General features: G+C 34.2%; 1 protein-coding gene across 8 annotated transcripts in view; it reads right to left on the bottom strand.

Moving 5' to 3' along the window:
- The window catches only part of BIRC6 (baculoviral IAP repeat containing 6), a 231,373-nt gene that overhangs the window by 64,605 nt on the left and 139,206 nt on the right, over positions 1 to 27,562 (bottom strand). For all 8 annotated transcript variants that reach the window (XR_015768921.1, XM_028117286.2, XM_028117287.2 and 5 more), the window contains 15 exons: positions 25,980 to 26,259; positions 24,886 to 25,142; positions 24,527 to 24,635; positions 21,874 to 22,095; positions 19,965 to 20,745; positions 18,501 to 18,644; positions 17,930 to 18,059; positions 13,060 to 13,191; positions 12,129 to 12,296; positions 10,756 to 10,929; positions 9,450 to 9,646; positions 7,731 to 8,031; positions 4,902 to 5,119; positions 2,661 to 2,825; positions 1,630 to 1,798 (listed from right to left, as the gene is read on the bottom strand). Coding sequence is in view for 7 of the 8 variants with exons in the window: in XM_028117286.2 (XP_027973087.2) it covers positions 1,630 to 1,798; positions 2,661 to 2,825; positions 4,902 to 5,119; positions 7,731 to 8,031; positions 9,450 to 9,646; positions 10,756 to 10,929; positions 12,129 to 12,296; positions 13,060 to 13,191; positions 17,930 to 18,059; positions 18,501 to 18,644; positions 19,965 to 20,745; positions 21,874 to 22,095; positions 24,527 to 24,635; positions 24,886 to 25,142; positions 25,980 to 26,259 (3,447 nt within the window). In the remaining variant the exon portion in view is untranslated. The remainder of the gene's footprint in view (positions 1 to 1,629; positions 1,799 to 2,660; positions 2,826 to 4,901; positions 5,120 to 7,730; positions 8,032 to 9,449; positions 9,647 to 10,755; positions 10,930 to 12,128; positions 12,297 to 13,059; positions 13,192 to 17,929; positions 18,060 to 18,500; positions 18,645 to 19,964; positions 20,746 to 21,873; positions 22,096 to 24,526; positions 24,636 to 24,885; positions 25,143 to 25,979; positions 26,260 to 27,562) is intronic.

Here is a 27,562-nt window from a genome sequence, read left to right as displayed (position 1 = left end):
CAATTCCAATTATACCACTGGACAAGGTACCAGATTCAAGCACATAAATCTAAACCTTGGGCTGAGGAAAAAAAAAAAAAACCCACCTTTTACAGGTAAATAGTATGCCACAAAGGAAAGGTCAAACTCTGATTTGTCATATTATATTCTAAAATAGCTCCAATATAGAGTATCAAAGTCTCTGTAATTTCAGATGGTTACCAAAATCACAATTTATTAACATACATACTTACCAGAAATTGTACCTTACATGAATACATTATTTTAAATAGTAAAAGTAGAGAATACTGGATTTCCTTTTTGACCCTGAACCATAAACATAAAAACTCAGTGTTATACAAAGACTGAATTATAGAACAAGATAAGTTTTAAAATTTTTGAGGATATACATTCTGAAAGTGAAATGATTAATAAAATTGTATTTTAATAATGTGGAAGGAGATAAAGAAAAACCTTATCACTCTATTCAATTTCTTTATACAATCCAATATTAAATTTTGGCACCAATTATCTGTTTTAAAGCTCTAAATATTTTACTTAATCAAAAAATAAACTGTATATTTGACATCTACTTTAAAAAAAGACAAATGTGATATATTGAAATAGGTCAGAGGAAAAACTGATTCTAAATAATGTATCACCTCAACATTTTTATGAGGAAGCTTAAGGTAGACAAGAGAACTATCTGCTTTTAAGCCCAATAATCTCCACAATGGCAGAACATAAGGGGCAATTACCCCTTTTCAAAAATACAAGGAGCTTTTTCCATCCATCCAACTGTGTGCATTAAACTGCTACCAAGCACCAAACAGACTTCAAGACTTATTCCCATCACTTTCCTTACCTATCCTTCCTTAATAATCTAATTATAGAGGTAAACCTCTATTTTTACAAGTAAGAATATAAATAAAGGCAGAAATAAGAAGCAGAACAGACAGCTGAAAACAAAAACAAAAAACCTAAAAGTTCTTGGCTAAAAGGAGGAGATATTAAACTGCTTGGTTTTTTGTTTTTTTTTTTGGCAATAACTGTGAACAAAATATAACTTTCTATTATTATTTGGGAAAAGAATACCAATTCTTGGAACTAATTTCAGAATTATAACCAGTTTCAATTATCAGTTGCATATTGGAAAGTAACTATAGTACTTTTATTATTGAATTTGTAAAAATTAGTTCTTATTATCAAGTACCTATGGATTAGAATAATTTATATTATCTGCCTTTCTTCAAATTACCATCATCTGAAATTGTACAGTGTTTGAGACAAACATTAAAATGCACAGTTCAATCAACCATATTTAGCTCAGAATACGGTCATGAAGCTGCCCCACCTTTGCCCTATTATTTTCAGTTATACCTTATTTTTAAAAACAGTACATTCACAGGTTAAAACAAAGGGATAATGAAAACTTTTATTTTGTGTTCCACAACAGGTCACAACACAATTATCCAATTAGGAGCCCCTAAAAACAACTAAGTATCTCCAGAATAATTTTTAAGAAATAAATCCATTAATCTTATACCTACATATATTGGGGAAGACTAATACCAAATACTTCAATTGTACCTTATTATTTTAACAGATGATAAAATAAGTCAACAAAAGACTAATGACAATGTGATTTACCTGAATCATTTCGTAGATAAGAGGACATCGCTGGGATGAGGCAAGACTGACTGAGCAGCTCTAGAAGTACAGAAGGAAGGGCATTACTGTTCTGGATTCGATTCTCATGAGATGACTGGGCTTCTCCATTTACTGCACCACTCACAGGATTTATATAACTTGCAAGAACCTAAAAATAACAATTGTTGGGTTTACATTGGATTTTAGCTTCACACGCTTTAAAAACCCACATTTTGTTAGATATTAAAATCCGAGTACCAAGAGTTTATATTTTCAAGTCAGTCACTGTCTATCTTTTAAAAAGATAGTCTTTTCTTCAGACTGTCAAAAGAGAAGGGTGTGCTTTTAGCGTGATGGTATACTGTATTCAGTCAGACATAGAAGAGTCCACCTAAGAACACAAACTAAAACCTTAGCAGCAATTCTGATATTATTTTATTGACTAGATTCAGTCTACATTTTGAGAGTGATCTTAGAATTTTATACTAGAATGAGCCTATCCTTCTACAATTGCAGAAAATAAGGCTCCAAGATTTGACCTCTTTTAGAGTCAGTTAGTTGATGCAGGGACTAAAGCTAATATTTAAGCACCTCCCCTTCTCATACTGGTACTGTGGGATTTTCCGTACTCGTTCAACTTGGCTGATTCTAGAAAAGTAGTAAAACAGTATGAGAAACAAAGATATAAACAAATAATTTTTTTTCTTAAGAGTCCAGACACAGCACTTTAGATGAAAAGATGACTGGAGGGAGGTAGATATGGTACATTTTCCAGTTACTGGATAATTTCATCCTTGTCACTTTCCTCTCAGTGAGGAAGCTAATTGCGAGGGAAGAAATTTATAGTTACAAGTAGGGAAGAACAATCTTTGTCCAGTGGTATCTTAAATGTATTGAGAGGAAGGAGCATAATATGTTTTACAGAAGTAGCTGAGGATAAGTTGGATAGTTATCAATACTTAAAAATCAATACAAATAGAAAAAAAATAATTTAACTATTATCCCTGACAATATCAACTTTGTAAGCACACCTGCAGAAGACAGGTGACATGCTCCTCCTCCAGCCTCTGTTTGGTTAAGGCTTGTTCCACATCCCATCCAGAAGCTGTAGAGCCCGTCCCAAAGCCAGTCCCTTTGGCCCAGTACAGCTGCTGTTCTTCTGTTGATGTAGGGTTATGAGAGCTTGATACCTGTGGCTTATAACAAAAAGCGAAAACTTCTTACTATTTGATTTTATTTACCCTCAAAAATATTTATCAGTACAAACATAAATAGTTTAACTGCTATAGAAAATAGTCTGTGGACTCTTCAAAATTTTTAATAAAGGATTACTATGTGACACAGCAATTCCATTCCTAGGTATATAACCAAAGAAATAAAAACTGATACTCAAATACAAGTCCACGTGTTTTCACAGCAAGACTATTCATAACAGCCAAAAAGTCAAAACAGCCCACATACCCATCAATGGAAGAATGTATAAACAAATTGTGAAATATATATATACACAATAGAATTACTCAGCCATAAGAAGTAATGAAGTATGATACATGCACGCTATTTTGTGGATGAACCTCAAAAACATGCTAAGTCAAAGATGACAGACACAAAAGATAACATACTATACTATTCCATTTATATTAAATACCCACAGTAGGTAAATACGGAGACACAGAACACAGACTGGTAGTTGCCAGGGGCTGGGGGAAGGGGAAAATGGAGAACCAATGTGTCTATTTAACAATAAATAAAATAGGGGCACATGGGTGGCTCAGTCATTAAGCATCTGCCTTCAGCTCAGGTCATGATCCCAGGGTCCTGGAATCGAGCCCCACATCGGGCTCCCTGCTCTGTGGGAGGCCTGCTTCTCCCTCCCCCACTCCCCCTGCTTGTGTTCCCTCTCTCGCTGTCTCTCAAATAAATAAAATCTTAAAAAAAAAATAAATAAAAATTTTAAAATATTTATCAGTAAAACATGGGGTAAAGACTACAGCGTCAATGACTTAAAATTAAATAGAGAAAAAACGAATATGGATATGAGCCAGATCCCTTAGGATGAATTTAGTACAAGCATATCTTAGGAGAATTCTATAATGGTGTCATATGTTTTCAATCATAGTAAGCAAGATTGCTTCTATTTCTAGAAGGAATAATTCTCAATTTCTTTCTTATTCCAAATGTGATGTATAGAAAAATCTCTTTTAGCAAAAGAGGACATATTAAAAATGTGAATAGTGTATAGACAAAAGAAATTACTGAGAACCACTGGCTTTATTAACATAACCTCAAACTCTGTAAAGGTCGATTCTTTATTATTATTTTTGTGGACAGTAAAATTAAAATTAATTCTGTAACAAGCATCCTCTTTTAAAGAGTTTTCACTAAATATCCTATGTACACTCAAAAACATTTGCAATTAAGATTAGTTTCAAGGGTTATTTAAAAGTAATACAAATGCTTTTCATTTCTTTTAATGGGAATATTTTCTAAGGAAGAAAACTGTGTACAACACTTTCATAAATTGACCTGCAATTTAGTTTTATGGATAAATGACTGAAAATGCCATCTTTCACATTTAATAAGATAAACTGTTAAATGAATGATAATTTCATTACCATATAAACAGTTAATAGTAGAATAACATTATTGATGTTATTTAATAAAAAAAGTTCATTTTATGTTTCTTGCTAGTATATAGAAGTAACTTATTTTATTTATTTTTCTAAAGATTTTATTTATTTGACAGAGAGAGAGAGAGAGAGAAAGCGAGAGAGGGAACACAAGCAGGGGGAGTGGGAGAGGGAGAAGCAGGCTTCCCGCTGAGCAGGGAGCCCAATGCAGGGCTTGATCCCAGGATCCTGGGATCATGACCTGAGCCGAAGGCAGACGCATAACGACTGAGCCACCCAGGTGCCCCAGAAGTAACTTATTTTAAGTACTAAACCTGGATACTGCATCCTCATTAAACTCACTTATACCATTAATTATTTTTGGATTTTCTAGAGAGACCACAGTATAAATTCAGCATATCCTGATAAATGGGAAAGCTTCTTAAGCTATTAAATCTTTGTTTTTCAAGTAGATGGATTAACTTATGGTTTCTAAAAGAGCCTAATAGAGAAGAAAAAACTTAGTTCATAGTTTCTCTTTTAAATACCCTTTTAGAAACAAAAAAGGAATACACGAATCTCATTATTTCAGAAAAACCCTATTCTATACTCCATGAATTTAACTTACCTTTTTCATAATCTAAATAATTAAAACAAACCTACCTCTGCTTGATTGAGACTAGAGTTTGGAACTCGTGGGGCATGGTGGCTCAGAGCAGAGAGGCAGACAAGAATGAGGTGTAGTGCTCCAATTTCCAATGCCATCCGCCTTAGAAGTACACCATCGTCAGTTGTCAATGGTGTAGTGCTAAACAAGCTACGAAGGACATGGAAAGGAAGAGTTGGAAGCACATTGGCTGATGGAGACTGCAGAATATGACCTAGATTAAGAAAAGAGAACTCAAAATTAAAAATATTTAAGAACACAATAACAATATACAGGTCACAAATTAATAGTGACAATACAACATCTATCATTAAATTTATTTAAAAAAAAAACCCAAAGACCACAAATAGAATAATATCTGGAAGTTTAATAATAAGAAGTATCTGGAAAATCTCTTTAAGACATAGTATATGTAAACAAATAAAAGTTGAAATATATTCATATGATAATTAATATAGACTATATCAATATTATTATAAATGAGAAACTGAACGGAAACCTAACAACTAAAATAGAAGCACTGAAAGTTCCTGATTGCCTCGGGAATAGTTTCCACCATGAACAGGTAACGAAAGAGTGAAACCATTTTATTTGGTCTGTGATGTAATTTGCTACTACATCTAGCTTTAGAAAGGAATGTTAAACACAAAAAACCCAAACCAAACCAAAATAAAAACCACCACTATATGAACAGTGGATGAGACAACAGATATCAGTATTATACTTTTTAATAAACATTCATTGTATATTCACTAAAAAAAAGGGTGAAATGATATAAAGACAATTTTCTGCTTAGGGTTACACCTATCATTTTGTGATAGAGTACCAAAATAAAATGTATCTCTTTATCTACTTAAATTAAAAAAAATTCCTGATCTACTGAAATAGGTATATAGTTTACATATGAAACCAAACAACCAAGACTATTTATAATATGTAATTTAATAAGTTATTAGAAAAACATTTAAAATAATGTCACCATTTTTTTTTAAAGCTTTTATTTTTTATTTGAGATACAGCAATAAGTGTGCATACAAGCAGGGGGAGTGGCAGGCAGAGGGAGAAGCAGGCATCCTGCTGAGCAGGGAGCCCAATGCAGGACTTGATTCCAGAACTCTGGAATCATGACCTGAGCCAAAGGCAGATGCTTAACTGACTGAGCTACCCAGGCGTCCCAATGTCACCATTTTTTAAGAATTCCATCAACATGAAAATTCAAAAGAAAAGAATGTGCTTTTTGTAAAATATGTACTTTGAATATTCAATAGCTTCAGAGTTACTGGATCCACAAATAAATTCACATAGTTTTATTAGATTAAATATACTTTGTAGTAAGGGTTTAACAGTATTCTAATTGGCATGTGACAGATTTCAGCTCTAATCAAAACCATGTGATTTTAAAATTAAGAACAATTAATTTTCAGATGGAATGGGTATTAACTGAATAATCACAGGTAAGCTGATTGAAAATCTACTTGCTAGGCTACCCTAAATTAATGACTTTTCTTTTATGTTCCTTTATATTAAATAAAATTGCCAGCCCAATGGAAACAATTGCCATAACTTTTTTTTAAATTTTATTTTATTATGTTATGTTAATCACTATACATTACATCATTAGTTTTTGATGTAGTGTTCCATGATTCATTGTTTGCGTATAACAACCAGCACTCCATTCAATACGTGCCCTCTTTAATACCCATCACCAGGCTAACCCATTGCCCACCCCCTCCCCTCTAGAACCCTCAGTTTGTTTCTCAGAGTCCATAGTCTCTCATGGTTCATTTCCCCCTCTGATTTCCCCCTTTCATTTTTTCCCTTCCTACTATCTTTTTTTATTCTTATTCTGTAATATATTACAAAATAAATTATGTTACTTTCCACATTCTGTTCTCTTTTGTCTAAACACTGCTTCCAGATTCACTTTCTTAAGAAAGATTATCATCATATCATGACTTGGTTCATACGTTTTAATAAATTTTCATTACTATTCAGAAAAAAATCTGAAGTTCTTTTTTTTTTAAGATTTTATTTATTTATTTGACAGAGAGAGAAAGCACATGAGAGGGGGGAGAGTCAGAGGGAGAAGCAGACTCCCTGCTGAGCAGGGAGCACAATGCGGGACTCGATCCTGGGATGCCAGGATCATGATCTGAGCCAAAGGCAGTCACTTAACCAACTGAGCCACCCAGGCGCCCTAAAATCTGAAGTTCTTAATAAGACCTTCCATAATCTGTTATCAATAGTAGTTTTTAGAATCAGCCCTCAGTGTTTTATGTAAATTTTCATCAGCTAACTTATCCTCTCTCATTTAATCTGAGCACATAAACACTGCTCAAATCTTCTTTCTAGCTCATCTCAGCCTATTTAAATAGACTATCCTTCAAGGCCCTACTAAAATTACTCCGCTAACTTTATTCACATAGCTGGGTAGTAAGGAAAGAGTCTCATACCTGTGAGCCTTCACAATACTGTACTTCTTCCAAGTCTTTTGTAACTTGTTAAGTCTATGCTTATATACACTGCTTGTTGCTACTATTGGAGAACATTAGCTACATGAGGGCAGGATCTAAATAGCTGCTTCATTTTTAACTGCCTCTGATGATGCCCAGCAGTTTTGTAAACAATGAATACATTTTGAATGGAAAAGTAATGAAAATGAAGATTCTTTAGGGTTTGTTATATGTATCATTAGAATGAAACTACCAAGAACAAATGATCTAGTAGCTTTCCTGTGAAAGAAATAAGTAATGAATAATAAGCACTGATCTGAATAACTTTTACACAACCTATGTTAAATTTCATTAATAATTCTAAACACTTACTTCCTTCTCCATCATCCGTCACTCCCAATACCAGTCGCAGAAGGCACTGAGCGTGTTTTCTCTCTTTCAGTAGGACTTCAGCATAGCCCGGAAGACGAAGAAATAACCCAAAAGCAGCCAAAGAATGGGCAGGAATGGGAGACATGGTCTGTACTGCTGATTTGATAGGTGGAGGTTCAGCTGCAATGGTTTCTGGTGCTTCATAAACTAATTCCCCTGACTGTTCAATGGTCACCCATTCAAACTGATCACTATCTTTTGGCTTTTCCTGAGTGGTAGAAGTTACCACTGGAGCACTCACCTAAAAAAAAAAAGAAAGTTTTTGCTTGGCTATTTGTGTGTTTCAACATTAGGTTCAAATTAAAGATGTGATTTTAAACAATCGCTTTCAAATACAGGAATAAAAGGACCAATAAAGGGACATATTTTTAAAAAGCTTCCAAATCATCAGGAATTAAATTATATCAGGAGTATGGTGGTATCTGCCAAGTATTTCTACTTTAGATATACATCCATACATTTATTTATAATTATCCTTTATAATTAGTTAAGAATCTATAGACAGAGTCTTTGAGGCTATGTATCTTGTTTCTCCCCAAACTTTGATCAATTAGAATTAGCATTTTAAAAATTCTTGCCTAAAACAGTAATTATTACATTGGGTGCCAAACGGTGACTTTCCATCATTCCTTCTACATTTATTAGTTGGCCCTGAACTGTAGGTAAAAATGTTCCCTTCTTCTCCACCTATTTATTAATTCATTTATTACTCTACATCAGTATGGAAGTAGGGTCCCTGCAGATGGATGAGGGTGGATCCTAAATCTGTGACAACTGTCTTCGATGTCTTTGAAGAGAAAGATGGCCGTGTGAAAATACACGCAGAAATCGGACTGGTGCAGCTACAAGCCAATGAATGCCAAGTGCCAGCAACCACCAGTGGCTAAGAAGAGACAAGGATGGATTCTTCCCCAGAGGGAATCCTGCACAGGGACCATGGGTCTGGTGACAACCTGATTTCAGACTTACAGCTTCCCTACACTGTAAAAGAATAAATTTCTGTTGTTTTAGGCCATTCAGTTTGTGGTCCTTTGTTGCAGCAGCCCTAGGAAACTATAACACTAAGTACATGAAATTACAGGAAATAATTCCCCTACTTCATTCAGTAAACAAAAAGTGCTTTGTAATTACAACTTTCCATGAGCCATACTCCCTCCACATTAATAAAAGAGCACTGAAAATACATACATCCATAATAGCAACATTAATAGTAAAGAGGTTAAAGCAGTATGTTTTTAAAGCTACCTGAAATAGATATGGTACCTAAAACAGGAAAAACAGTTAAACAAAAAGACAATGCATTTGGGTAGCAGTATACACTACCATCTTACTCTCCCATTTCCAGTAATATCCATAATTAATATGTCCGAAGAAACACAAAAATAAAAATGCTACAGTGTGACGACCATAAAATCAAGGTAAAATGCTGCAGCGTAATGAGTTTGGCAAATGTGCTCGGCCTTCAGCATTTTTTTGGTACCAACTAATTCTCACAAAGCTCTGCACAGGCTGACCTTTGAAATTATATGATGCTCAAGGAGTGTAAGGGAAAGGGTACTCCCAAAAGGTTAACACAAGTGAGTTTTTTTAAAAAAGCAATAAAAGAGAACAAAGGGCTTTGCCGTGGAATGATACATTCAATTAGGAATCTTATCTTACTTGTTGAATTACTTCTGGATACAGCATGGGTAGTCTTTCTGCAATAAGAGCCAGTCCACCCATTCCTGCAAAAACTTGTAATGGTGACTGAATGGGACAGGTTTCAAGTAAAGATTCATCCAATATCCCATCCATACATTCATCACTTGGAGTGAGAGCCTCATCTTCTGGACAGCTACCAAGTAAGTCTCCATGATCTAGAACAATAAATTACAAGTAACAGGTGAGAAACGGTCTCTTTTTATAATAATCTTTCATTTACAAAGCAGATCTTATTGTCACCTCTCTACTCAACAAAAGAGCATAAATATCTTAGGTTATTCAGATAAAGCTTTAAGGCTAGATGCTACAGTAATTTTTAAATGATTTCTGATGTTGCCTCTCAAAGTCATGCTACTCAAAGTATAGTCATTGGCATACGAGCACTGGCATCATCTAAGAGCTTCTGAAATGTAGAATCTCAGGTCCCACCCCTGACCTACTGAATAAGAATTTGCATCTTAACAGTGTTCTATAGGTAATTTATAAGCATATTTTTTGAGTTTGAGAAGCATTGTCCTTTAGGGCCTATCTGTAAGTTATAATGTATGTAAAAATAAGTAAGTCTGCAGAGAATCAAAGCAAATACAACATATGTACATCATGTTCTGAAGTATCCAATTAGGAAAAACTGAATACCAACAAATGACTTCTCATACTGAAAACTAAAAATTACACCATACTGGGTGCCTGGGTGGCTCAGGCATTAAGCGTCTGCCTTCGGCTCAGTTCATGATCCCAGGGTCCTGGGACTGAGTCCCACATCGGGCTCCCTGCTCAGCAGGAAGCCTGCTTCTCCCTCTCCCACTCCCCCTGCTTGTGTTCCTGCTCTTGCTATCTCTCTGTATCAAGTAAATAAAATATTAAAAAAAAATTACACCATATTGATTTAACTTTGAATCACTCACCAAAGAAAACCGAAAGGTTAGTAATGTTTACACTTAACTAGATTCTATAAACACTAGAAAACCCCCAAATAATTCTCCTGAAAACCAAGCAAAGGAAGTATTCTAAAATTTACTAGAGAATGCAAAAGGCTACCAATAAAGCATACGTGTTCATAAAATAAGTGATGCTGGAAGAGAAATTAAGATTAATTTCTAGTGAAAACAATAGCAATCTTTTATATCTATAAATAATTCCGTCACAAAGAAAAATATTTTGTTAGCTTGATATAATAAAAACAAAGTAAATTAAGTCATCAGCTACAGAAATCGCTACTTCTTGGATCATGGTCTGTAATTTTAAAGGATTATCACATACATACCTTTCTCAGGGTGTAACCTTTTAAAAGAGTCTGTTTTTGACAGACTTGGGTCTGTGATAACTCTAGATCCCAATTTAACAGTCAGGTCTATTGAACGGTAACCTTGAGGAAGTTTTCGGTCATAAAGGAGAGTTAAGAGTTGGGCAAGCGTCATTTCTGCTGGCAATGGCTGGCCTAAAAATGACATAACTAAGTTAAATCTAGAATCCAAGAGGGAGACATTTACTTGGTTTGATTTAGTCAGTTAGTTACTATTTTTACTGAACTGCACCTTAAGCGTCTGATTCTGACACAATTTAAAATCAGCACATGGAGTTTACAGAAATCTATTTCTGATACATGTGAACAGTATTGTCTATAGAAAGTATCAGTCACTAACCAAATTCCACCAAGATCTTCTGAGCCATAGCAAGAAACAAAGAAACAGACATTCCTACAAATCTGGTTGGCAAAATCTTTTCCCTAAAAGGCCAGATAATAAATATTTTAAGCTAGGAACACTATATGGTCTCTGCTGTAACTACTAACTCTACCACCGTGGCATGAAAACAGCTATGGACGATATACAAATAAATGGGCATAGCTGTATTTCAATAAAGCCTTATTACAGAGAGAGGGGAGCCTGGGTGGCTCAGTTGGTTAAGCGTCTGACTCTGGATTTTAGCTCGGGTCATGATTGTAGGGTCGTGGGATTGAGCTCCACATCAGGCTCCATATTCAACACCAAGTCAGTTTGAGATTTTCTCTCCCTCTGCCCTTCCCCCTGCTTGAGCTCTCTCTCTAAAATAAATAAAATCTTAAAAAAAAATAAACTTTAAAAAATATTTTTTAATAGAGAGGGATTCAGTCTGCTGGCCATATGTTGTTGATCTCTGCTATAAATCAATAACATAAAGCTAAGAAGGAAAATCCTTTCAAAGTTAGTTGGCAATTTGATTATAACAATATAGCACAAAAATGGAGATAAATTGGGTGTCACCTTGACCAATGGAAAGTATAGTGGTCAAAGAATATGTATCACCTACGGAGAAAATATTGCTTAACTATCAGTGGTATGGCAAAGAATTCCACTACTATAATCAGTTCTTCAAAATCTGCCTCACACTGCTTCCTATACAACTTGTTATGAACTCTTTGAAATATTAGTTTTACTGATTTTATAGCACACTGACAGCAAAATTTAGGAAACTAGTAAGCTGTAAATATGCAACATTATAATGTTAAAAAGGACATGTAAAAGGTTACTCCTTTTCTTCTCATTTTTTTTAGAGGGAACTGTATGTTTATCTCATCACAAGCAGTTGATTAAACAGGAATCTGGTAATTACATGTCTTCAAAATTTTTTCTTATTTTTAAATATTGTGAACATTACCTGCCAAGAGTTTGTGAAACAGGTGAAACACTGGGACAGTAATTATTTTGTTGGCAGTCTCCGCTCCTGAAGAAGCACTTCCTATTTTATCAGGCATTGTCCTCCCTCTCCTGGATGGCGGACGAGGTGGTGTAGCTGACACAGCCCGTTTAGACTGGGATTTCAGCCCTAAAAGAATCAGGAAGATTCTATAGATAGCCAACACACTAATGAAATAAAAGGGCATTTCTACAATATTTTTAAAAAGCATCACATTCCTAGCTAATGCCAAAAGACAAATATTTCTTCTGATTTTAATCTCCCAATTTTACTTGCCCTTCATGACACACCATGAATTTTGGTTTCACGTTTGTAACTATTTTCAAGAGAGTAAAAAACAATGCTAAATTCTACTGTCTCTGAGATAGAGATGACTGCCCATTTACTAGAAAGTATTTTTGTGTATGTGAAGGAAATCTCACATTAATTCTTCTCTGAAATAGAATAAATTCCACCAATACAGAGATCTCCTATTTGAGGAGTAAAAGTAATAGACTAAACCTTCTTTGAACTAAAATCATCTCAATTATGTTATAGAAAATATCCTCCAAATTGATCAGTTATCTTGACCATTTTGTCTTCATCTCCTGACAGTATTGAGTACAATTCTCTGTACATTGTCAAGTTTAAATGGAGTACCTAAACAATTCACAAATGTTCAGTATCTGATGAACTATATTAAGTTTCAGATATAAAATAAGTGTAATAATTACACTGCCAATGAGTAACAGATTTCAGGTGCAATGTTTTTACAACCAGTATTAAAACATCATTACAAGTCAGCTTTTCTGCATTAATACTTTTTACTACATGACGTTCCTATAAATACATATTCTTATATTTAACAAAAAAACTCAAACAAAATCAACATTATAAAAAACCGAAAGCATACCTGAAGCAACAACAACACTGTAATTGTCCTGAAATCCATTTTCTGCCTTAACTTTTTCTTTCTCTTCATGGTTTTTCTTTTCTTTGTCATCTTTCTGTTCACTAATTAGTTTAGCAGTGATACTTGGGGTATCTGTAAGAAAATATTACCTAAAATACACTGCTTTTCAAAGTCATTAAGAAGGAAGCTACAAATATTTCAAAACAAAGATTACACAAGACATTATCACTAATATGGACAGAATGTAAATGCATTTAGAAGAAATTGATGAGGTAAAGCCTAATAGTCAATCCTTGCTGGTTATCAATGTAATGGAATCACCACTGTTCATAAGCCAGGATACTTAAATTTCCATCTCTAGAAAACATTACAAATTACAGTGGTATTACCTCAAGGCAATGAGAAACTATTACCACTAAATTTCCTTTATTTTAGGCACAGTTCAATGTGCCTGCCACCAACATGTAATTTTGTCCTCACAACATGAGTATCAAGAACGAATATTATTCTCAAAATAAGGAAACAGGCTTTAGCAAGGTTACTGACCTAACCTATTAATGGCAAATATGGAATTCAAGCTGAGGACTCATCCTAAAGCATTATATTAGACTCCTTATTTTACAAACAGGAGTAGAAAGGAACACACTTCAGTAATGAAGATTTGTTTTGCTATTTTTAACTTAGGAAATTTAGATACTTTAAAAACAAATACTAAGGACTTTAATAAGATAAATTCTTTGAATTAATGTTTTCTTTCATTACTTGGAATATAGCATGGTATTAAAAATCATGGAATGAGGGTGCCTGGGTGGCTCAGTCGTTAAGCGTCTGCCTTCGGCTTGGGTCATAATCTGGGTCCTGGGATTGAGCCCCACATCAGGCTCCCTGTTACGCCAGGACCCTGCTTCTCCCTCTCCCACTCCCCCTGCTTGTGTTCCCTCTCTCGCTGTGTCTCTCCCTGTCAAATGAATAAATAAAATCTTTAAAAAAAAAGTTATTATGTTTTGTATTATTTCCTACTCTTTAGCTTTCTTTGAATGTGTGAAAATATCCCTGTGATCTCAATTTCTGGAGTTCCTTCCTAACTGCAGACTGCCTTTAGAGAGTTCCATTTTTTTGTGAAATTTAAAAATTCTGTAAATACTATAAACAATAAATAGAGAATGCAACAATACATTTACTTTCTTCCAAAAACAACCAAGCAACCCCAAATGGCAAAATAGTTACAGAAGTCAGAATGAAATACTTAAATAATAAAAAATTCACACAATTAATTCATAGTATTCATAGTATTTTCAGGAAAACCAGTAAAGATCATTATTAGGTGCTAAGAACTTAACATAATGCTATCCTAGCAAATGCCAAATACTTAAAAATATCACTAAGAAACATTTTCTCAATGTTGTTCAAATTGTTCTAGTTTGGATTACCACTTCTGGTCAAGATAAAATAACAAAAACCAGATTTACTCTCCTACCTGAAATAACTAAAAACTAGAAAAGTGCATTAAGTAGTTTTCAGACAATGGCCATTAGGAAGACAGGAGAGGGATGCCTGCATGAGTCAAAACTGATGAGGCGAGCCCTAGGACTTCTACAGCTGATTGCCTAGAGTTTCCTGGGCCACAGACTGGCACAACTCAGGAGTCACCCAAGGTGGGGACAGGGACTGGGAACCCAGGAAGACAAAAGCAGCTGGCTGCAGTTTTTAGGTCACACTGCCAGGGAGGAGAGATCTGCAGAGAGAGAGCTCCAGAGACCTAGTGTCTCTGAGCATTTTATATGAGGAAATCACCAAAGGCCAAGGAAAGTACTTCTCAAAAAGTAACAAGGGGACAAACCCCAGGGTCTAAAATGAGGGCTATAATATGTAGTGTTCCCAATGCCTACTGAATTCCTAACAGAGTTCTCAGAAGGGTATTACCTCATTAGTGAGGCCAAAGTAGCCCTAGACCTTCATTTTCAAATGTGGTACCCTACTTCTATTCCAATATAGCATCTTTTAAAAATTAAATTCATTAAAAATTTAGTTCCTTAGTATCACCAAACACATTTCATGTGCTTGAGAGCTACTGTACCAGACAGTGTAAGTTTATAAAAAAAAACTTCCATCTCACAATAAGTTCTGCCCTAGATTAAAAGCAGCTCTTGTCTACCTAATAAAACTTAAACGTGGGCTCTAAAAGCAACATTGTTTTCAGTTACTGTTAACTTTAACCCAAAACAAAATAAAAAATATTTATTAAAACACAAAAATATCGAGCACCCAAAAGAAGTAAAAAAGTAGAAGTCACATTGCCTGGCATCCAATAAAATTTTCTAGGCAAATAGGGGCGCCTGGGTGGCTCAGTCGTTAAGCGTCTGCCTTCGGCTCAGGTCATGATCCCAGGATCCTGGGATCGAGTCCTGCATCGGGCTCCCTCTTCAGCGGGAAGCCTGCTTCTCCCTCTCCCAGTCCCCCTACTTGTGTTCCCTGTCTCGCTGTCTGTCAAATAAATAAATTCTTAAAAAAAAAAAAAAAATTCTAGGCAAATAAAAAAGCAATAATACACAATCCATAGTAAGGAAAAAATAATCAATATAAACAGACCAGTGTGTTTAAGATGATAGAGGAAAGCTTATACACTTTAGATAAGGACAAGGAGATATATAAAGAGAAGTGGCAAAAGTTGGGGGAAAAAATGAACAGAGCTTCAGTGAGCTGGAAAACAACTTCAAGAGGCCTATTAAAAATGTGTAACTGGAATTACCCAAAGAGAGGAGAGAAACAGGGAGAAAGAAAATACTTGAGGCAATATTTTAAAAAAATAAATAAATAAAATTTGATGAAATCTATAAACCCAGAGTCAAGAAAGTCAACAAACCCGCATCCGCAAAAAAACCACAAAAAACTACAAGGCATATAATCAAACTGCTTAAAAGCAGTAAGAGAAATTTGTAAAAGCAAAAATACTGACACACGACTTTTATTATTTGAAAGCAATGTAGTGAAAAGCTATCGGAAGCGAATAAAATTAAGTAATTTTGGATTACTTGTTTTTGTTTTTATATTGATAAAATATAGACACACGTAAATATATCATCAAATATGGCTAAAGATCATAAACATGCCTTAAAAGACCAAAATACTGCTAAATAGAGGTTAAATTCAGCACTTGGAAACTTCTGGTGTTTGCTCAGGATGACTCTGTTGGACTTCTTACCAAGAGATTCTTAAAAAGCAATCAATTTATTTTTAAATATGTAGGTAATAAAGGGAACTATTCCTTATTCTTTTTTTTTTTTTAAGATTTATTTGAGAGAGAGAATGAGAGAGAGAGAGAGCATGAGAGGGGGGAGGGTCAGAGGAAGAAGCAGACTCCCTGCAGAGCAGGGAGCCCGATGTGGGACTTGATCCCGGGACTCCAGGATCATGACCTGAGCCGAAGGCAGACGCTTAACCAACTGAGCCATCCAAGTGCCCTATCTTTATTCTTAATAATTATTTTGTAATAATGTCTATTACTTCTCTATGATCAAGTTAAATGTAAGAAATCACAATAACTGAACTTTAGTACTCTTCCCCACTTGTCCTTCTTTTATTTAATTAATTCATTATTCATTTTTTTCTTCACCATGTAGAAGGAACAATTTCAAGGCTATGACAGAAAAAAAGTCTGTAAAACCAAATTTTCAAAAAAATTTAGCTGTAACAGGATAAGGTAGACATTTTCAAATAAGAACAAATGTTATGTATGCACTTTTAATAGTATTCTAACATTTTATTGTATAACTTGTAAAAAGAAAAGAATTAGAGTATTACATACACACTTGGGTTAGATGCAGTGACTAAAGACAAAAAAGATTCTTTTCTACCTTATTTTCTCATAGTGATCACATCCATTCACATGGTTTAACCTACTACCTATGTATGGTAACAACCTCGAAATCTCTTTAATCCAGTTTTTTATTCTAAGCTTAGATTTCTATTTCCCACTGATAAATAGAGATGTTTTTTTCTGAGATACTCCTAACTTCCTACTGTTGTAAGCTTAGGTATCCCCTTAAAACGCATACAGATAGAAACATACTTACTTACATTTGTATGAGAGAATGCAAACATTCTTAAATTTCATTTATTTTTTAATCTGACAACATACATAAAATCATAATACTCTGAGGGGCAGAGTGTGTGTCTTGCTTTCTCTTATACCCTCAGGGCTGATTACTGTGCTTAGATAGAAGATGCTCAATCAACTCAACACTGATTTCATTCACAGGATTTCTGAGAGGCAATAAAATCAAACTTTCTACAGTGGATTTGCATTCTGCCATCAAAAACTCTTTTTATTTTAATAACCTGTATGCTGTTCAAAGGCATCATCTTCATCTTAGAATATAGGCAAGAACCTAAGGGAAAATTTCTCTCAGCTTTTTTCACTATTATAAACAATAAGGTCACCAATCCGATCTACCTACTTCATTCTTCTCTCTTGACCATTTCACCCTAAGAGCTAGTAAATGTTTATTAGAGTCCTGCCATCCCAACTAATGGCCTGCAAATCATCTATTATAAGACAACCAGATGGTTTGTGAGAAAATTCCATCAACGGCTTCCCAAGGCTTGTCAACATTTCCAACTGTCCATTCTGTCATTACCTCACATAACACACATGACACCAAAAGAACTACAGGTGCTAGAATATATTGTACATTTTGTCCCTTTCATCAGCTTCTTATGCTTCAAAATGTGAAGACATATTGACCTTTTCTATTCATTAAATAGTTGCTGAGGCAGTAGATGCATTAAAATAAACAGTTACAAAAAATAACAAAATTCTACAGAATCTAACATAAAGTCAAAGACAAATTAATACTTAAATCTGACTTGCCTGACACTCTGTCAAGAACTTCTGATAATGTTGTTGAGACTGGTAAATGAAGTGTGCGGAACTTATGGCCTGCTCCGTACATTGGATGCTGGATGACATGGCTTGTGGCATTAATTCTACCTTTATACAGCTGAAAATTCAAAAGAAATCAAGAAATGATTTTTTGATACATGTACCATTATAAAACAATTTCAAAAGCATAAAAGAATAAAAAATTTTAAATGCACACAAAATATGAAAGGTTTATTTTGTATTTATTTTAAAACATGGTGCATTTGCCATTTGATTTGTTGGTCAACTTCTGTATTAGCACCACTGTACCTAATAATCAGTCACTTTTTCGCCCAACCAAATTACACTTTTCATGGTAGGGTATAATTAGGCTATTCATCACAAGGAGGGTTATCCAAAAGAGATTTTTAAGTCCTATCATTGAGTATAGAGGTTATTCTAGTTTGTTTGTTATGTAAGAAATTAATACGTAAAGGTGACTCCAGGTTCTGATATGAAATTATGAAATGTCTTTGCATACGGCTAATTATTAAGATTTATTTAACTGTTAAATACTCACTGGACAAGGAGACTGAAGAAACATTGTCACTTTCTCATCTTCCAGCATCAATTGCAAAAATAATCTACGTATAAACCCCGAAATGTTCCCTGACGTTGGAAGATTCCCTCTTTGAGGAGATGTCTGAAAAAGTTCACAGAGAACCTGGCAAGTAAAGAGATTTAAAAAGTTAAGTGCACTATTTACCTGCAGCTTTGTACTTTAAAGAATAAAAAAGACTATCCCCACAGGAAACTCCTGTGACTAAGAGAAATTACTACTACAGGGTTTTCACATTATAAATACCTAGCATAACCAAGTTACTTTTAACTTTAGTCAATATCAATGTCGTTACAATGCAATAAAAATTATGGAAAAAAGGGTATTAGAAATATAACACAAGGCCTTATTAAGAAGCTGAGAGATGAAAATTAAGCCAGAAAGCAACAAGTCATGAAGTTTTCATGCTATCCAGAGGCACAAGCCAAATTTTCAAATACTCCTGTCCTTGGTTAAAACTGATAATTTAACCATTTCCTTTTAATTAGGCACATTAAGCAGATATAGTTTCACAATAATTACTTTTGACAGTAAAGTATCTTGTTATTCTTCTCAACAAAGTTAAATCAGTATTTTTTGAAAATTATTATTAACTATCCTTCTAGATATTAACAGTCAGCCCTGAATAAGCACTCTAAATTATGGAGTAAAAAAAAAAAGCTGATTCCTATTTACTGGTGCCTACCAGATATCAGACAGACTCTATTCTATGCTAGTTACTTTTTATACATTATGGTTTTTAATGGTCTCAAAAACAATCTTTGAGGCAGGTATTACCATTCCCATTTTATAGGCTAACCAACCTGATGAAAGTCAAAACAGCTAGAAAGGAGCAGAATCTGGCAAAAATCAACTAGACTTATTCTTGAAATAATTCTAACTTTCAAGATTTTGGCCCCATGGACTTACTACAATAAAATCATCTCTTACATTTTTAATGTGTTTTGTCAAGAGTCTCCCATCTGAAAACTATCCTGATGTCTGCTTCATTAGAAGCAAACCAAGAGTTGTAGCAATCCAGTTACAACAAAACACAAAGCCTCACTGCAGATGAGATGCTCAATGACCACCTCCAAGTGGTCACTCCTCTTTCAGAAGCTGAAGTGCTGTTCTTCTGGGCTTGTTCTTTTTATTGGATTGGGGGGGTTGTGAGTTTAAAAGGAGGAAATGTATCAATTACAGTTAGAATCGCCATTAATTTGCCCATTATTTCATCAAAAGGAATATGTGACACTTGAGAGGAGGAGGGAGCAGATATCATCAATACTTTAAGTATGGTTTAAATTCAGATCCTTTAATGCACCGGATCCCAAACTACATCAACACCTGTAACACATACCCCTTTCTCAACTAATTTCATTAGTGTTATTTAACAGTGCATTAAAATAAGATGCCTAAAACATAAGCCAATTTTTGTAATCTTACCTGGGCCATCAGTTTTTGATTATTAGGGTGGCATGAAATGCACTGCAGAAAGAACGCAACAGTCGCATTCTCAATTGCTGTCCTCTGTTGAGTAGTCAATCCTGTTGGAGCAGCTGAAGAAAGAGAGGCTGATCTTGCACTAGTCTGTTGGGCACCTAAATTATGTCCTCCAGAAGTGGACCCAGAGTGACACAATAAAAACAGAAGTGCTGTCCACAGTGGATTGACTTCAGACCCACCAAGCCAGTCTTTCATAACATGGCTACTGCCAACTTCTGTCAAAAACCTAAGAATAGGAGCAACCAGGTCTGCTGTGATAGGCATCTTATTACATTGCTGTGCAACATGATGCCGCCTGAGCTTGTCCTGGGAAATATCTATTGACTGAGCAATGCTTTCTGAGTAAGAAATGTGACTAAAGCAAAAACTAGCCAGACTCCTCACAAGAAGAGAAGGCAAACCTGAGTCCAATAATTGTTTGATAGCTTCTGGAGACTGAGAAGAGGATGCAAGGGTCGCCAAATGTGATTCAGTTAGTGCAAGAGGTGCTTGTGCATTTTTGGAGTCATCTGTTAAGGATGAAGTAAGATCTTGCTTTTTGCTATCATCAGTCATGGACAGTCTATGATGACACTGCACTGGAGGAGGGGTAATTCCCATCCAGCCCATGAGCAAAGAAAAATAATTTGGATGTATATGACACATGGAGCAAAGTAGACTGTCAACAGCTTTCTTCAAAACCATATTGCAGGGAAGAGACATGGACCAATTAAAAAGTAACCTAGAAGAATAAAAGATGCCAGGTTAACATTATGTATGTATCTTTAGAAAGACCTCATTGTTTCTAATACTTCTATTAGAAATCAACCTATACTCTATAAAATTATAAAACCTGTAAGATAATACATTTTATTTGACAAAACAATATTTTGTCAATTGATTTTGGGAAGACTGCTTGTGATATATATTATTTAAGTATTTAGGTAGACAAAGTTACATCAGACTTGTAAAATGAGTACAGAAAATCAAGAGACCTATATTAAAATGGATCTACCATTGTCTGTGTGATCTCAAAAAAAGTCACATAAAGAAACACTGAAAAATTATACAAAAAGAAACGTTTAGATTGAATTTGACATGATTGATGGCTTAAAATTCACGTTTGCAAATCAGAAACTATTAGGGAGTTTCACTATTAAGTCATGGGTTATGCCAACTGAGAAGGCCAAATATGAAAATGACAGACTGAAGGACAAAAGGCCAACCTTTTAAGAGTCATGGAATGCCTCAGAAATAAGTACAATATTCTTTTACAGACTTAGCAGTTATCAGGCAGTAAGGTCAGCAAAGCCTTAGCTGAGGAGAACAACTGTATCAGATATCTAGAAAGTAGTAAAAACAACTAAGCATAAAAACTCTCCGAAGTAGTAACTCTTTCAAAATTTCCAGCTATACTTTTTCTCCCTAGTTGTACATTAAAGATAAAAAAAAAAAATCTGGTGGGGTGGGGGCTGGGTGGCTCAGTCAGTTAAGCGTCTGACACTTGATCTCAGCTCAGGTTTTGATCTCAAGGTGATGAGTTCAAGCCTCGCACTGGGCTCCACGCTGGGCATGGAGCCTATTAAAAAAAAATTCTGGTGGGTAAATTTGCAAAAAAGAATAAACACTACGAACTGGAGGAACACATACATTAAACACTCTGATTTTAGGTGGGAAAAGCACGCAATGACATGAATATAAATTAATTAAATTTGTATGACACTTATTTCAAAATTAAACCTGACTAAATTTAACTACTTTCAAAGTATTATTATTGTCCAAATAGGCATATAAAATACTGTTTCATCAAGTGAAAACCTATAAAGATCTAGTACTGGGGAAAAAAAAGGATTTCAAAAATCATACTTACTCAAAGAGCTCTCGGTCCAGCAGCGCTGGTAAATCATACTCTACAAGCAGTTCGTAACTATGCCACAGAATTGCTGCCACACAGTGAAGATGAGAAGGAGATGGCATGAGAAGACCATACTCTACTGCTGAAGAGTTAGGACACATGTAGCTCATCCTGCCACTTCTCCTCATAGCAGCCACTCTTGCAGAATCACTGACCCATTTTAACAAGGCCTGGATTCTTAAAAGAAAATGAATTCAGATAACCAATTATACCACAACTGATATTTAATATGGATAAATATCACCATTACATGTAAGCAACATATATACGAGAATAACATACTGTTTTCAGTAAATTTAATCTAAAATAGGAAGAAAAAGGAATTTATATAAGCAGAAAGAATATAGTAGTTCTAGTTTTCCCATAACCTTACTATTCTTAACTAATGAAAATGTTTGAAATAACAACTATAATTTTGCAAATATTAATTTAACTCATTAAAAAAACCCTATCACTATCTGAAATTACAGGATACAAAGCTTAACAAATTCACTATCTCTTGTAAATTTTATCTTGTAACAAATCCACACAACCTAGAGCAGTAACCTGGTACTAATTCTTCATTGTGCAGAACCTCATGTAATATAGCACATGTGTTATACCTCTGGTCCCCAACCATTAAATACTAGTAGCAGTCACCCACCCCCCCTTCACGCTGAAAACAGAATATAGCCCCAAAATATATACTTTTTTTCAAGTGCTACCCTACCCTCAATACCCTGGAGCAAGGCGCTACTGACCAAGAACAAGACTTTTTAAACCAGTAAGGCTTTGGAGTTTATATAAAATACAGAAAATGGGATAAGATTTATAATTGAGTTCTTAAAACATGGTGTTTATATTTTTGTTTGCCTTCAAATTTCTAGATCTTAAGATTCTTTGTTTCACGGTAAAAGAAATGGGGGTAGGAAGGTATATAAATCTACTCAATCCTCCTCTCTGCCCTGAAGGACAAGACCCTTTAAATTTCATACTACAGGAAATTAAGAGAACTCAGAAAAAGAGAAGAGAGATGAGGAAATTATGGAGTAGTAAGATTTTCTCAGTCCATAGAAGCCAACCATCTTGTTATTATGTGAGTTCTAAGACAGTTATGTTTTAAAAAGTATTATGCAGTAAAAACAACTTTGTTTAGGGTAATTTTCTTATGATAAAAACCATAAAACTATTAAAGAATCAAGTAATTTTAAGAGATTTTAAGAAAACTGTTCCAGAAAAATATTTAAAACTCATTTTTTATATTCTTTTTAACCCTATTAACCATTACGATTCAAACTTGGCAAAAATTTCTTTTATCAAAAAATATTTTTTAAAAAATTCCAACCTATTTTTAAATAAAAATATAATTCATGTAAAGGAAGAAGCTTAATGGAAGTCAGCTTATTTAATATTGTGAAGTTATCATGCTGAAAATAAATTTACTTGGTTAAATGTCATTTAAACATTTTTAATCAAAAAATATGAAAGCAACTAGCCTACAATAAATAAAAGCCATTACATTATCAGTGGTTAAAGTATCAATATTTACCAGGCACCTTCCATGCCTGACACTACTATATACTCCCAAGTCTGACCTATATAAATCTTCCCTTGTGAATGACAGTACCCTTTCTCCTCAAACCAAAATAAAAGCTGGATTCAATGAACTTGTTGGACACTCTAGTATCTGGCACAGTGCCAGGCATACAGCAGCTACTCAGTAAATACTTATGAGTTAAGTATCCACAAAAATTAATGATTTGTTAATTTATAAAAAAATTAATAAAATATCAAAAGATTTTCTCAAATATTAATCAAAATATTAAAGGATAACATAACTCAGAAAACAAAAGACTGTCTATAGAATCACGTACTCTATAAATGTTCTTCTGATATAAATGATATATATAAAACAAGAGAATGCCAAATCACCACTCAAAAATTTACCAATAAAAGCATGTTTCAAAAATACTTGGTGTTCTTACCAATTTGGAGGTAGAAGACATCAAGGAAGAACTACACTAGCAAAACTCATGTAAAAATTACCTTTATAAAACATCACTAAATATCTAGGTGAAATGTTCAGATGTTATTTACTTCGTATGATTAGCGTTTCACTTTGTGGTAGGAAAGAGAAAAAAGGTAGAGCGTCTAATGAAAAGCTGTCAATGAATATTATAAATAATAAGTAATCAAAACAAACACTATTATCATTTCAAAATAGTCTATGTGCCTAATATGGACACAACAGTCCTATATTCAGAAACAGTAAATACTACCTTAGATAGTATGATTATGAGACCCATTACAATTTATAAAGATCTCATCACAACATGGTTCACGTAAAAATATGTAATATTTTATTCCATTCCAATCAAAAATATTGATTAAAAATTCTATTTGGGTTCAAATTTGCTTAAAATAGGTCCAAATATATAAAAATTTATGTTAAATGTTCACAAAAATCCCTAAAAGTTGTATCATGTAAAGCATACAGGTAAACATGCAATATAATCAACAGTCTTAACTTTTATGAAACACTCTAAGGAGAAAATATGACAAGTAACATTCACTACCATGTGACTGTGTGTATTTGAGTCCTTAAACAAAAAACAAGATCAACATATACCTGTCCTTTGTTCCAGGATCCTGAGTTGTTCCAAGCTGGTAAAGAATATCTATTGTAGAATCAGAAGAGAGTCCATTCAGTCTTCCAAAAAGTAAAGGGCTGTTCAAATCTTGCAATAAGGAACCAAAAGAAAGTTTGCTCAATTAGCAAATGGGATAAAATTTGCTCAATTTAATTTTAAATTGTTAATTAAAAATAATTCTTCTATAAATTATAACAAAAATAACAAACCAACCCCTAAAACATTGAAGCTAAAATGGAAATTAATTTCAGAAACAGTTTAGTCATAGAGATCACATAATTCAACTGTCATTATTTTGCAGCTAGGTAAAACTTAAACTATCAAAGTTAAGTGTCACCTGTAGGATCACTGCCTGATGCTGCACAGTTTCTCAGAAGAATGTCTATAAGCTTCAGGCCAATTCTAGTGGACTGGAGTCCTATCTTTACAAGCACGACCTCAATGTTGGGTGAATGCATTCCACAGTATGGGGACATCAATAAGGCAGCACAAGTCTGTAGCAGGTTAGCAGTAGGTGCAGCTGCACTGGCCATCATTCCTTCCAGATCACTGATGTGAGTAAGGCAATGATGTAATAACCGTAACCATCCGATACTGAAATATACAACACAAAATGGTTTATGTGGCAAATTTAAGTAGCTCAAATTATTTCTGGGGTAAAACAAATCAGCATGTTGTGTTTCATAAATAACACCGATCTGTGTAAGAAAAAAAGATGCTGTAAGATCAATAAGGAATTAAACACATTAAGTTTCCTCCATAACACAACAAATAATACTAATCGCGTTTAGGAACTACATGCTTGTCTTTTTTTTTTAGTCAGAAAATGTTTTTACATATACATATATTTATATGTTTAAATATAAACTGCATAAAATTATAGCTGTGCAAAACTATAAAGTCTTGGCAGCTTGAGAATAAAACAGAAACCCTAAATTTTCTTCTCAGGCAAAACTTTTAACAAACCAGTCTATATTATTATCACCTATCAAACTTTACCAAATGAAAGTGAATTAAAGGATATATTCAGGTCTTGGTTTACTTGGTTAATCTGAATCTAACCCTTCTACTAATTGGCATTTAGGAATTACCATATTAAGACTAGGTCTCTGTCCATATGGTCAATTTGTATGGCTCAGATGTATCCTAGTGACAGACACTTGGAAATCAGACTGTGATCCAGAAACCCATACTTACATATACCACATTGTAGATTATCTCAAGAATTAAACACACATAAATCTCAATTTTAACCAGCCTTAAGTTCTGGTTCTACAGAATCAGTGTCTCTACTGTACCTGATAAAATTATGGGATTACATAAATTACCTATGGAGCAAAGACCTTCCTAGCCCTAAAAAAGAAGCCACAGAATAAATAATTTCATAAAAAACTCAGAAAGCTTTTTTTAAAATTGAGATACATAACATACCTCGTTTTGGATACCTGATCTTCAGATGGAAGAAAGGGATTATTAACTGTTGCTGAAGAAGTGGTACCAAAAGCAGTGAGGCCCAGTAATTTAATCTGTGAAAGGCCTAATGTGCTGGCATCTCGTGGGCGATGAAGTCTAAGGCAGACAGCAGAAGCTACTTCAGCTTTTACCAGCTGAATTTTTATGTAGGTGAGACCACTTGTGACAACAGGAGTGGACAAAGGTAGCATGTTTACCCCATCTGCACTCACTTCAACAGACACTGAGGATGGGCAGGCTGTAGGAAAAGCATATTGAAAGGTTACTCAAGAAAATGTGAACTGGACTTCATGGTTTAGTGGAAATCCTAGTAAAATAGCAGCTTTTAGTTATATTCATTATGAATTTGCAAAAGAAAATTTATATGCCACATCATACTCTGTCAATGACTTTCAAAATAACTGATTTTGGAACTATTTTCCAACATAAAATATGAGACCTACAATATAACAAAGAGTATTTTAAAAATTCTAAGATTCACCTAAAAAAAGATAACTGAATATATGTAATCCACATATATACTCTTGAGTCTCTACAAGAAAAAAAATTGCCAGGGTGCCTGGGTGGCTCAGTCATTAAGCGTTTTGGCTCAGGTCATGATCCCAGGGTCCTGGGATTGAGACCCATGTTGGGCTCCCAGCTCAGCAGGGAGCCTGCTTCTCCCTCTCCCTCTGCCTATCCACCCTGCTCATGCTCACTCATGCTCTGTCAAATAAAGAAATAAAATCTTAAAGAAAAAAAAAAAGAAAATTGTCAAATTGGCAATTGCTCTATTATTCCTACTTTACTCAGAATTATCACCAACAATGTGGGACATCTTATTAATATGCCCTGGTTTACTACTGTTAAGTCATTTGGGAAAGAAGAATATAAAAAAAAAAAGTGCTTTTCTACCAACTCATTATTTCAGTACTACCATATTGCAATGATTTTTAATACAGCTGAGTTTAAAAACTGCTTTTGCCTCAATATTTTATTTCCCTTTCAAAATTTAATGAAACATCAAGAAGATTTTATTTTAAATCATTTTCTGCTAAAATTTAGGTAGGCTCAATGAAGTAATATGGGAAAATTATTTCTAACATAACATGGAAGCCCAGATAAGAAATATATCTATCAACTAAAATGACCTTTGAACTTTGATTTTAAATTTAATGATAATAATTGGAAGTAACTTTTACTATATGCCAATTACATGCTAGGTTTACACTGAGAATTAGCAAAGTCATATCAATTTTGAAATTTAATCTTCACTTTTGAGAAAAGTATTATCCACATTTTACACAAACTGACAAAAGTCTAAGAGATCAAGTAATCCAAATTCTTACATGAACAAATGGCACATTCTATAATCAGCCCATATTTGATTCTAAAGACTATGTTATTTCCAATGGAACAAAATATATCTTCAATTTCTGCTCCAATCCAATAATAAAACCAAAATGTTTTACTGAGCACACTTATAGTAGGGAACACCTAACCTAGTGATTTTTTTTTTTAATATCAAGTGTGTGTGCCTGAGTAGGGCGGGGTGGGGGTGG

This window comes from Eumetopias jubatus, unplaced genomic scaffold, assembly GCF_037043125.1.
Source record: "Eumetopias jubatus isolate StellerSeaLion01/CBP00866 unplaced genomic scaffold, mEumJub1_p1.0 scaffold_9, whole genome shotgun sequence".
Taxonomy (NCBI): domain Eukaryota; kingdom Metazoa; phylum Chordata; class Mammalia; order Carnivora; family Otariidae; genus Eumetopias; species Eumetopias jubatus.
This window is presented reverse-complemented; position numbering and strand designations above follow the sequence as displayed.